Below are 13,395 nucleotides of genomic sequence, written 5' to 3'. Positions count from 1 at the left end.
TGACTATAAAACAATATTTCTATTATTTAAATAGACTGGTATCATCAATATGATTAAAGATCTAAGTTTTCTAAAGATTTCTTTTCATTTTGTGGTTACTGTGGCACTACTATATTTACCTTTATGTTGCCTTCAGCAGATCCTGTAACAAAGTACTCTTCAGTTGGATCAATAGCAATGGCTTTAACAGGAGAATCATGGCTCTGGAAAAGCTGCCTCTGCTGTCGTTGCCGAAGGTCAAATACACAAGTAAAGCCCTTTCTGCCTCCTGATATTAGCAGCTGATGTTTCGGAGCATATGCCAAAACAGTGGCTCCACTGTCGTGACAAGTAAAAGCTGAAAATTAAAAAAAAAAATAAAATAAAGTAAAAACTATATAATAGTATAAAAAAAACCAGACTTCTGGATTTTGGCCAAGGTGGAGTGACAAACTAGACTGACCCTCCTGCCTGAAACAAAGTATCAAATGATATATAAGAAACAATGGTTTGAGACATTGGACATTAAGGGATGAAGAATGATCTCCTAGAGATGGGAAACCAACTTAACTGCCCCAAGCTTACTGCCTATAGAGTATTCTCTGGACAAGGCATCAGAAAGGGAAACCTAAGTTGATCTGTGTTCCTGTTCCTATCAGCCATGGTTGGGGGCGGGCGGGGGGGGAAACAACTTTCTTAATTCACAAGACACTGTATAGAATACTCAGAAGAGTACTGACTCAATAGCAGGGCAAAATTTGCACTATACTAAATGTGACTTTGGTCCTGTTTAAGGTATGTCTCCCAAATCCGTTTCTAAGTAACTTAGTCCCAGGGCGAAGCTCAAAAATATTTACACAATACAAAAATAAGCATCTAGCAAGGTAAAATTCACAATGTCTGGCATCTAATAAAAAATTAATAGGTGTGCAAAGAAGCAGGAACCATGCATAAAGAGAAGAAAATCCATCAACTGAAACTAATCTAAAAATGGCACAAATGGAGTTCCTGCCGTGCTAAGTGGAATCGAATCTGACTAGTAAGTACTATGAGGACACAGGTTTGATCCCTGGCCTTACCCAGTGGGTTAAGGATCTAGTGTTGCTGTGGTGTAGGTTATAGACATGGCTCAGATCCCGCATTGCTGTGGCTGTCGTGGAGGCCAGCAGTTACAGCTCCAATTCGACCCGCAGGCTGGGACCTTCCAAATGCTGCTGCAAGTGTGGCTCTAAAAGCACAAAAAAAAAAAAAAAAAAAAAAAAAGGCACAAATGACAGAAGAGGTAAATAAGGAATTTAAAAAATCATTAGGTGTATTCTCTATGTTCAAGAAGCTACATGAAAGATTGGGTCTGTTAGGTAGACATATGAAAGACATACTAAAAATAAGACTCAAATCAAAAGTCTAGAGATTCAGTGGAGTTCCCATCATGGCTCAGCGATAAGGAATCCAACTACTATTCATGAGGATATGTGTTTGATTCCTGGTCCTGCTCAGTGGGTTAAAGATCCAGTGTTGTCGTGAGCTGGGCTGTTGGTTGCAGATGTGACTTAGATCCCCCGTTGCTGTGACTGTACGAAGGCTGACAGCTGTAGCCCCGATGCGACCCCTAGCCTGGGAACTTCCATATCCTGCAGGTTTGGCCCTAAAAAGCAAAAAAAAAAATAAAAAAAAAATAAAAAAAAGTCTAGCCATACAAAACTATAATATTCAAATAAAAATATACTGGATAAGCTTAATGGCAGATTAAACACCTCAAAAAAAAAGCTCAATGAACCTTAAAACAATATAAGCATCAGAAGTATAAAAATACAATTAATAGCTTTCTTTAAAAAAAAAGATTTGTTTACCCTAACAAATCCTTGCAAAAAATTCTGTTAAGTAGGTCACAGACAATATGGTATAATGAGAAAGAGCGAAGATTTGGGGGACAGGTCACCAGAGTTTAAATCTTGCTTTTGTCTGGGTTTAAAGATATACCTTAAGTGAATTATTTAACCTAAGTCTTAGTTACATTATTTGTAAAAGAGGAAGTAACACCAACTGCCTAATGGGTATATGTGAGGATGAAATACTCAACACAATTTAGTTATTATTGTGAGAATGTAAATAAAACTAATTATAGAGAAGGGATTTAAAATTTTTTTACAGTACTTTGAGATATGACTTAGAGTAAAATGCAGACATGCTAAGAGTACACCCTTGAGGAGCTCTGACAAATGGATATATCTGTGTAACCAACACTGAGAACAAATTCAGAAGATTTTCATCATCCCAGAAAGTTCCCTCCTGCCTCTCTCAAAAAGGCAATCACTATTCTGATTTCTATCCAGTTAGATTCACCTGTTCTTGAACTTCATGTAAATGGAATTTTATAGTATATGCTCTTTTGTGCATGGCTTCTTTTTCTTCAACATGTTTTAGATGTTAATCCACGTTGTTCCATGTATCACTAGATCAAGCTTTTAAATTCTGAATAATATTACACACATACATAATATTTTTCTGCTGGACTTTTGTGCTGTTTCCAGTTTTTGACTATTATAAATAAAGCTGTTAAGAACATTCCTATACCAGTCTATTCCCACTGTTCCACAGTGGGAACTCCTTTGGGTGCTATTTTAAAAGTAATTTTTAAAAAATAAATTTCAAATTCCAAGTGTTCATTGTAGGTATAAACGAAGGCAATTAACTTCAGTATATGGATCTGATATCCTGTGACTTTGCTAAACTTGCACATTATTTCCAGCAATTTATTTTCTATATTCTTTGGGATCTTCCACCTAAACATGTCAGCTGTGAATAAACGCAATTTTATTTCTTCACTCCCAATCTGTTTACCTATAATCTGAGTCGTGGAAGTGACAACACCAGATTGCTAACTTGCTCAGCCACCAGGGAATTCTGAGACAAATGATTTTCTTTCTTTCTTTTTTTTTTTTTTGGTGTCTTTTTGCCATTTTCTTGGGCTGCTCCCACAGCATATGGAGGTTCTCAGGCTAGGGGTCGAATTGGAGCTGTAGTCGCCGGCCTACACCAGAGCCACAGCAACGTGGGATCCGAGCCACATCTGTGACCTACACCACAGCTCACAGCAACACCGGATCCTTAACCCACTGAGCAAGGCCAGGGATCAAACCTGCAACCTCATGGTTACTAGTTGGATTTGTTTCCACTGTGCCATGATGGCAACTCCCATGATTTTCATATTATCTATGTCCCACTGTCCTTCATTAAAGTACAGTGAAGAGTTAATAACATATATTGCATTTTTCTGCTTCCAAACTCTACCACCATGGGCAAAATATAGTAAATGTGTCATTAAAAATAAATCTATTTAAAAATCTTTTTTATTTATTTGAGATTTAGAAAATGTTTTCAAAACTTACCATGGACTAAACTATTGGCAGGTGCTACAAGAGTGTCCCACAAACATATGTTTCTGGAAAAAAAAGATTACTAATTGAATGACACATTAAGTCAAAAATGGAAGAAAAATAAATATGTCTTACATTACATAATGATAAAACAATCAACATAAGAAGAGGATATTAAACTTGTTAACACATATGCACCAAATACAAGAGCACCTAAACATATAAAGCAAGTAGGGAACTTTAACACCCTACTGCCATCAGTGAGCAGATCATCCAGAGAGAAAGTCAGTAAGGCAATAGTTGTGTTAAACGACACAAACAATCAGCTGAATCTAAATGATATCTACAGGATATTACATCCCCAAACAGCAGAATACAAATTTTTTTCAAGCATATGTTCAATTTTCTCTAGGATAGATAATATACTAAGTGGCAAAACAAGCCTCAACAAATCTAAGAGGAAAGAAACTGCATTAGGCACTTTTCTAACCACGACGACATGAAGATAAAAATTAACTCCAGAAAGAAAAAAGGGGGGAAAAAAAACAAATCCAAAACACATGGAGACTAAACAACATGCTACTAAAAAACCAATGGGTCAGTGACAGTATCAAAGAAAAGACCTTTAGACAAATGAAAATGGAAGCACAACTTTTCAAAAACTATGGGATACAACAAAAGCAATTCTAAGAGGGAAGTTCAGAGCAATATGGGCCTTCTTAAATAAACAAACTAACCAACCATTTACCGCACAAAAATATTAGAAAAAGAATGAACAAGGCTCAAAGTCAGCAGAAGGAAGGAAATAATTAAGATCAGAAAGGAGGTAAAACAGAGATTTAAAAAACCCCAGAAGCTATCAGTGAAACCAAGAGCTGATATATACATATTTTTTGGCCATACATGCGGCATTTGGAAGTTCCCAGGCCAGTGACTGAACCCACATCACCACTGTGACCAGAGCCACAGCTGTGGCAATGCCATATCTTTAACCTGCTGTGACACAAGGGAACTTCCCAAGAGCTTATTTATTTATCTATTTAAAGAAAACAAAATTTACAAACTTTTATCCAGGCTTATCAAGAAGAAAAGAGGAATTCCTGCTGTGGCTCAGTGGGTTAAGAATCTGATAAAGTTTCCATGAGGATGCAGTTACAATCCTTGGCCTCGCTCAGTAGGCTAAGGATCCAGTGTTGCCACAAGCTGTGGTATAGGTTGCCAATGTGGCTCAGAGTTGGTGTTGATGTGGCTGTGTCATAGGCCTATAGCTGCAGCTTTGATTTGACCCCTAGCCCAGGAACTTCCATACGCTGCAGGTGCGGCAGTAAAAAGAAAAAAAGAAGAAATAAAAGAAAAAAGAGAGAAGACCCAAATAAACAATGTAAGAAATGAAAAAGAAGTAACAACTGATACTACAGAGATATAAAGAATCATAAGAGAATACTATGAATGACAAATTGGACAACCTAGAAGGTATGGACAAATTTCTAGAAACATACAGCTTGCTAAGAATGGAGTTGAGAAAGTTGAATAGACTGATCACTAGAAGCGAAAATGAATTTGTAAGCGGAAAAAAAAAACCTCCTAGCAAACAAAATTCCAGGACCAGACAACTTCACGGGGAAATTCTATCAGACATATAAAGAACTAATACCTTTCCTTCTCAAATTATCCCAGAAAACTGAAAAGGAAGGAACACTCCCAAATTCATTCTATGAGGTCACCATTACCCTGAAACTAAAACCAAAGACACTACAAAAATACAAAATTATAGACCAATATCTTTGATAACTACTGACACTAAAATACTCAAACAAAATATTACCAAACTGAACCCAACAATACATAAAAGGGATCATACACCATGGTCAAGTTGGATTTATTCCAGGGTCACAATGATGGTTCAACATTTGCAAATAAATCATTATGATACATCACATTAACAAAAGTAAGGATAAAAATCACATGATTACCTCAAAAGATGCAAAAAAGTGTCTACTGAGATGTCCATGCATGATAAAAACTTTCATCATTGTGTGCATAGTCTGTTTAAGACAATATAGTCTGTTTAAGACATACAGCCAACATCATACTCAATGGTGAAAAGCTAAATTCAGTAATAAAACAAGGATGCCCATTCTCTCCACTTTTATTTAACATAGTGCTGGAAATCCTAGCTACAGCAATCACATGAGAAAAAGAAATAAAAGATATGCAAACTGGAAAGGAAGAGCTAGAAGTGTCACTATTTGCAGATGACATGATACTTTACATAGAAAACCCTGAAGTCTTCACCTTCCAAATTCAGAACTAATAAACTATAAGATTAATATAAATAAGTCTGCTGTATTTTATACACTAATAAATAACAGAACAAGAAAGTAAAAACATAATCCTGTTTAAGATTACATCAAAAGATAAAATGCTAGGAATAACCTTAACAAAGGAGGTGAAAACTATAAAGCATCAATAAAGGAAACTGAAGATGATACAAAGAAATGTAAAGACATCCTATGCTCTTGGACTAGAAGAATGAATACTGTAGAATAGCCAGACTATCCAAAGCAATCTACAGATTTAATGCAATTCTTATCAAAATACCCATGACATTTTTCACAGAACTAGAACAAAACAATCCTAAAGCTCATATGGAACTACAAAATACCCTGAACTACCAAAGCCATCTTCAGATAGAAGAACAAAGCCTTGAGGAATCATGCTCCCTGACTTCAAACTATACTACAAAGCTACAGTAATCAAAACAGCATAGTTCTGGCACAAAAACAGACATATCAATGGAATAGAGATCCTGGAAATAAACTCAAGCACCTATGGTCAACTAGCCTATGATAAAGGAGTCAAGAATACACAGTGGAGAAAAGACAGTCTCTTCAAGAATGGATGACTGGAAAACTGGACAGCCACAGTAAAAAATGAGACTAGAACATTCCCATATACCACATATAATAATAAACTCAAAACGTTTTAAACATATAAACGTAGTAATAGAAAACCATAACACTCCTAGAAGAGAACATAGGCAGCACACTGTTTGACTGATTGACATACTGACTTATTAAATTCAACCACACACTTTTATTTAAATCATAGCAATGTTTTCTTGGATCAGTCTCTTAAGGCAAAAGTAATAACAGCAAAAATAAATAAATGGGACCTAATTAAACATAAGCTTTTACATAGCAAAGGAAATCAACAAATTGAAAAGACAACCTACTGAAACGGGAGAAAACTGAAAATGATATGATCAATAAGGGGTTAATATCTAAAGCATACATATAGTTCAAACAACAATATCAAAAAACCAAAAAATTCAATCAAAAACTGGGTAGAAGACCTAAATAGACATTTTCCCAAAGAAGACATACAGATTGCCAACAGACAGATGAAAAGATGCTCCATATCATTAACTATTAGAGACATGTAAATCAAAATAACAATGAGCTATCACCTCACAACTGTCAGATGGCTATAACCAAAAAGTCCGTAATAAAAAATGTCAGAGATGATGAGGAAAAAAGGGAACATTTGTACACTGTTGACAGAATGTAAACTGGTAGAGCCACTGTGGAAAACAGCATGGAGGTTCCTCAAAACACTAGAGAACCACCAATGATACAGCAGTTCCACTTCTGGGAATACATCTGGAAAAAAATGAAAACACTAATTTGGAAAGTTACATGCACCCCACTGTTCAAAGCAGCACTATTTACAAGAGCCAATACATGAGAGCAACCCAAGTATCCGTCAAGAGATGACTGGATTAAAAGATGTATGAGACACACAAACACACACGAAAGAATATTACTCAGTCACAAAAAAGAATGAAATACTGCCATTTGCAGCAATGTTACTGGACCAAAGAATATTTACTGAAATAAGTCAGAGAAAGACAAATACTGTATGATACAACTTACATGTGGAATATTAAAAAATACAAATGAGCACAACATTGTAAATCAACTATACTTTAATAAAAAATACAAGTGAATGTGTATACAAAACAGAGAGAGACTCACAGATATAGAAAACAAACTTGAGGTTACTGAAGAGAAGAGGTAGGAGTGACAAATTAGGATTAAGGAATTGAAAGATACAAACTACTATATATAAGATAGATAAGCGATAAGGATATACTATATAGCACAGAAAATTTTAGCAATTATCTTATAATAACCAGTAATGGCGTATAACCTGAAAAAACACTGAATTACTATGCTGTATACCTATAGCTAACATAGTATCGTAAATCAAGTGTATCTCAATTTTTAAAAAGTATGTCTCATCGCTATGTAACATATGAACAATGCCTTAGAAAGTTCTTAAATGTATGACATCAAATAAGTAATCAATATTTATGTACAATTAAATTTTACACAAAATATTTCAACATTAATAGCTTCCAAAATTGAGTAACTTTAACACGTAATTATAAGAAACGCTATATGAAGTCTGAATATGGAAACTACTTCTTGTATTCACTGATTTTCTAATCTAACAGTTCTTCTGACATATATAAATGGCAGCATACTTTGAATTTCTTGAGCACAAAGAAAGTTTATTCCTACTATGAATGGAAGCAGCTTCTACTCTTTTCTGTAAGCTTTAAAGGATGCACAAATATATATAAGAATTTCTATGAAAGATGGGCTGAAAATTCCATATTCTTAAAATTCCTACTTTGAGTGCAAAGTGAGGTTTCAAGACAAATATAAAAGCCCAGCAACCGCAGAAGCCTGATCTCAGCACTTAGTATGAGTGAAATCAGAGGTGTGTGTAGATGTGTGGGCAGGAAAAGACATTTTCTCACATATTTAAGCTTTCTGGGGTGATGGGGATGGGCTGCCACTTAACTAATTATTACACAACTAACTTTTTTTTGAGTTTCTTGTGTTCTTATTGTGAAACAGTGATAAATATCAATCTAATAAAGCAATGGTGAGGATTAACTAAATAGCATGGCCAATAAATACTACTAAATAATACTCTTTCCTTTTTCTGGCTTCAAGAATTCTTATCACAGAGGAAATAATATGGAGAAAAACTCCACCAACAATTTAATTCTTTTCTCCTTCACTGAAGTCTTAACATGAGAATATTAAAAATCCTCAAGGAATGGATTTAGTTTTTAATGGCACCAGAATTTCCTTAGCTTTACAATTACAACACCAAAAATGCTCTAGGAAAAAATTCTCTGTAATAAAAATATTTAAAGGCATAATTATTGGAGTTCCTGTCGTGGCGCAGTGGTTAACGAATCCGACTAGGAACCATGAGGTTGCGGGTTCGGTCCCTGCCCTTGCTCAGTGGGTTAATGATCCGGCGTTGCCGTGAGCTGTGGTGTAGGTTGCAGACGCGGCTCGGATCCTGCGTTGCTGTGGCTCTGGCGTAGGCCAGTCGCTACAGCTCCGATTCGCCCCCTAGCCTGGGAACCTCCATATGCCGCGGGAGCGGCCCAAAGAAATAGCTAAAAGACTAAATAAATAAATAAATTCTTAAAAAAAAAAATAAAGGCATAATTATGAAAGCATTATTGAGATGTAAGGACATCAATTAAAAAATAAAGCTTAGCTATACATACACAGACTTCAATTTCAGTTATCTCTTACCTATTGTCAGTTGAAAGACCAGCTGTAGCTATCAGAGAGGAGGAACTAACGAAGACAAAATCATTGGCTGTTTTGTTATGACACTGCCAAGTCTAGAATGATTAGAAACAACAAATGTTACTACTGTCACTAGCAATTTTATAAGCAGGTAGATGCGTTAATCCGAAAGTGATCATGTAATTTGTGGTTTACTTTAGTTTAAGCCTTTTTCCCCCTTCAAACATATGAGAAAAGTTGCAAGAATAATACAGAGAAGTCTCATATATATAATGCCCACATACCAATTTTTACCATTCTGGCACACCTGTTTTGCCTCTCCTCTTTCATACACACACACACACACACATTATTCCTGAACCATTTAAATAGGCTGTATATGTCATGACCCTTTATGAAGCCCTTTGCTTTTGTTCAACCAAAAATTCAAAGGGAAACAAAAGGTTAATGTCAAATATTTTTCTTAGAATACTTGTGAAAATTTTTGTCTTAAAAGACAAAAACAAGAATTATGGAGTTCCTGTTGTGGCTCAGTGGTTAACAAAATCGAGTAGGAACCATAAGGTTGCAGGTTCGAACTCTGGCCTTGCTCAGTGGGTTAAGGATCTGGCATTGCCGTGAGCTGTGCTGTAGGTTGCAGACGTGGCTCGGATCCCGTGTTGCTGTGGCTCTGGTGTAGGCCAGAAGCTACAGCTCCGATTCAAACCCTAGCCTGGGAACCTCCATATGCCCCTGGTGCGGCCCTAGAAAAGACAATACAACAACAACAAACAATCTACTTTAATTCTTCAAAGCAAATAACATACATTTTAAATCTAATTTATTTTTTAGTTTTTTTAAAAAAAGGGCAGTTCACAAGGGAACATAAACTTGTACAGTTGACCCCTGAACAACATAGCTTTGAAGTGCATGATTCCACTTACACAGAGATTTTTTTTTTTTAATAAATACTTATTATAGTACTACACCAGCCAAAGCTGGCTGAATCTGTGGATGCAGGACTGTGAATATGGAGAGTCAACTGCAAATTTATATGCAGGTTTTCAATTTGGAGGGGGGTGTCCAGTGCCCCTAACCTCTACATTGTTCAAGGGTCACCTGTACATTTAAATCTGTTGGCTTAATAAAAATCTGAGGAAAAATATTCTTTCAAGGTACCCTGACCAACACGGCCTTGCTTGCTTTCATTTAGATCAGTACGTTATTCTAGCATTTAATCTTGGGTCAATTACCTAGAATCTTACACCATATTTTTAATTTTTTCTCAATTGCTATTGCTTAGTCCTATGAAGGGTTTGACTAAAGAACCCAACAAATATATATTCAGTGTTCTATGAAGCTGTGGAAGGTTCATTAAGCCTGCATGGTCCTGAATAGAGGTGTACCACTTTTCTTTTTTTTTCTGAAAAGAAGATGGGCAAGGAAATAATAACAATAGCTATATGCAGAATAATATGTATATATTATTATATATCTCGTAGCTATATACGGGATATTGTTTCTACTTTGTTCATATGGTATAGTAACTGAGGAAAAATATCCAGATGCACTGGTCTGTTGATCATTGTTTTTAGGTATCACAGCCACTAGAGTTTAATGAGGGCTTCAGTAACCCACAGGTTGCATGGGTCCCAAAAAGGTACCATGTTGGTTCTATACAGGTTAATTATCCAAATTACTAGAGATTAAGGATTTTTGTACTTCAGAGAGAAATTTTCATGTAGTACAAGGGCAGAAGCTTTGAGTAAAGAGAGTGAATACACAGGACTAGACAGATTTTATATTTTGGCTTTGATATTTCCTGTCTCAAGTACATATTCTTGGTTTCTTTAAAAAAAATTTAAAATGGCTTACCAGGTACGGCTTAGGCATACTTCCAGTAACTGGACAACATTTCCAGTTTGTTTGATACAGACTTAAATATCCATCAGCATCAACTATTCCAAACTTAGAGAAAAAAAAATATTTTAAGGTGTTTAATACAAATACAAAATCACATATTTACCCTTACCCTCACTATGAATCTCATATTTGAACTCTGAAACATTTGACTGATAAAGTGTCTGACTTTTCATTTTACCTATGCATGGATCTAGTCTCAAAAAACATTAAGCTACTGCTTTAAAAAATTCCAGGGTGGATATAAAGGAAACGAATACTAGACATCCGTTTTATGATACTATTTGATACCACAGTCTGTATATTCTCTGCAACTGCTCCAAAAACAGGATACTGGATTTACACATTAAGCAATGTGACAAAATTTTGGCATATATAAGATAAAAAAATTGTTCATTTTGAAGAAGACAAAATAAGGACTTCCAAAGATATACACTATAGAAAGCATATAAACAGCAGTAGGAAGTAAAAATGAAACACAGTTCTACAGTTACATTTTTTAACTTATTATAGCCATATTTTTCATTCATATGTAGAAATCAACCTTTCTTGTGCTGTGCAGTATTACATTGTACAGTTGTATTCTAACTTTTAAAAGCCTTTTCTTACAGAATTTGCAATTATTCCTATTATAATAAAAAGTGCTGCTTTCAACATTCATTCTTGCATGTATACCTCTGAGTATTTGTTTGGGAGAGACATCTAGAAAAAGGAAAGCTCTGTCAAAAGGCACCATTTAAAAATGGTAGGTGAGGAGTTCCCGTTGTGGCGCAGTGGTTAACGAATCCGACTAGGAACCATGAGGTTGCGGGTTCGGTCCCTGCCCTTGCTCGGTGGGTTAGCGATCCGGCGTTGCCGTGAGCTGTGGTGTAGGTTGCAGACGTGGCTCGGATCCTGCGTTGCTGTGGCTCTGGCGTAGGCCAGTGGCTACAGCTCCATTCGACCCCTAGCCTGGGAACCTCCATATGCCGTGGGAGCGGCCCAAGAAATAGCAACAACAACAACAACAATAACAACAAAAAGACAAAAAAAAATAAAAAAATAAAAAAATAAAAATGGTAGGTGAGGAGTTCCCATTGTGGCTTAGTGGTTAACGAATCCAACTAGGAACCATGAGGTTGCAGGTTCGATCCCTGGCCTTGCTCAGTGGGTTAAGGATCCAGTGCTGCCAGAAGTTGCAGCACAGATCACAGATGAGACTTGGATCTGGTGCTGCTGTGGCTGTGGCGCAGGCATGCAGCCATAGCTCTGATTCAACACCTAGCCCAGGAACTTTCATGTGCCCCAAGTGTGGCTGTAAAAAGAAAAAAAAAAGAAAAAAGAAAAAAAAAATCAAACAATCAGGATGTATCTATGCATGTGTTGTTTCACAATACTTCTGTCTAGTACTTGGTAGGCCCTTCTTCTAAAATTCCACTTTTTGCATTATGGAAAAAAAAAATTTTTTTTTTGGCTTCACCCAATGGCATTTGAAAGTTTCTGTCAAGGGTTGAATCTGAGTCACAGCTGCAGTAAACCCGGATCATTAACCCACTCTGTCAGGCCAGGGATTGGGCCCATGCCTCAGCCATGACCCAAGCTGTCACAGACAAGGTTGGATCCTTAACCTGCTGTGCCACAGCAGGAACTCCTGGGGAAATTTTTATTTTACTATTGCTTTTAATACAATTTAGTTTCAATTTATTTCTTGGGTTATTTTCATCATGGGATAATTTCCTAATGTGTATCTCCCAATCACAAACATGATTTCCAACTACTTCCTTTCTGCTATTCAGCCCTTGTAATCAGTAGTTCTCCTACTTATGTCATTTTTGAGAATTATGTTTTTAATTTCCACAAATTCTTTACTGTTCTACTGCCTTTGTTTCATAGCATCCTGTTCTTATTTCACAATATAGGATCTTCCTGAATCTGAGGAATTACTCCTTATAAGTTTTTCTTCTGCTAAAGGCCCTCTTTTAGGCTCTTAGTTTATCTGCAATGTTCAATGACTTTTGACAAAATGATCAGCATTACTGTGATATAGTATGGGCGACCTGCTCCATTTACTCTGTAGGTTTCTCTGCTAAGGGAGACAGCACACTTAGGTGTTGTGTTATTTGGTACCATCATGGCCAAGGCTAATTAATAGTAAGCTGACTGCCTGTCAGAGACACTTGGGCAGGCAATAAAGAAGAGTTTGTTGTGCCTTAAAATAGCCTGTATGGAAGGTTATAGTGAGTGTAAATTCTAAAAATACTTCTAATTACAGAAGAATGTAAATGCCACACTTCAGGTACAAAGAAGAGGCTGAAGATTGTTGAAAAGAACAATACAACCTCACCTATGGTATAATTTTGCTTTTTTTTTTCCTTTTTAGGGCCACACCCATGGCATATGGAAGTTCCCAGGCCAGGGGTTAAAACAGAGCTATAGCTGCCGGCCTACACCACAACCACAGCAACATGGGATCCAAGCTTCATCTGTGACTGAGCGAGGCCAGGGATTGAACCTGTATCCTCATGGATATCAGTTGG

The 13,395-nt window shown here is 36.4% G+C and overlaps 1 protein-coding gene across 9 annotated transcripts in view; it reads right to left on the bottom strand.

The window, feature by feature from the left end:
* DMXL1 (Dmx like 1) overlaps positions 1-13,395 on the bottom strand; it is a 139,789-nt gene that overhangs the window by 5,664 nt on the left and 120,730 nt on the right. For all 9 annotated transcript variants that reach the window (XM_021084664.1, XM_021084665.1, XM_021084667.1 and 6 more), the window contains 4 exons: positions 10,835-10,927; positions 8,984-9,075; positions 3,369-3,421; positions 120-337 (listed from right to left, as the gene is read on the bottom strand). In XM_021084664.1, the coding sequence (XP_020940323.1) occupies positions 120-337; positions 3,369-3,421; positions 8,984-9,075; positions 10,835-10,927 (456 nt within the window). The remainder of the gene's footprint in view (positions 1-119; positions 338-3,368; positions 3,422-8,983; positions 9,076-10,834; positions 10,928-13,395) is intronic.

The sequence above is a fragment of the Sus scrofa genome, chromosome 2, assembly GCF_000003025.6.
Source record: "Sus scrofa isolate TJ Tabasco breed Duroc chromosome 2, Sscrofa11.1, whole genome shotgun sequence".
Classification (NCBI taxonomy): domain Eukaryota; kingdom Metazoa; phylum Chordata; class Mammalia; order Artiodactyla; family Suidae; genus Sus; species Sus scrofa.
The sequence above is the reverse complement of the archived record's forward strand: the minus strand, read 5'-3'. Positions and strand labels throughout refer to the sequence as shown.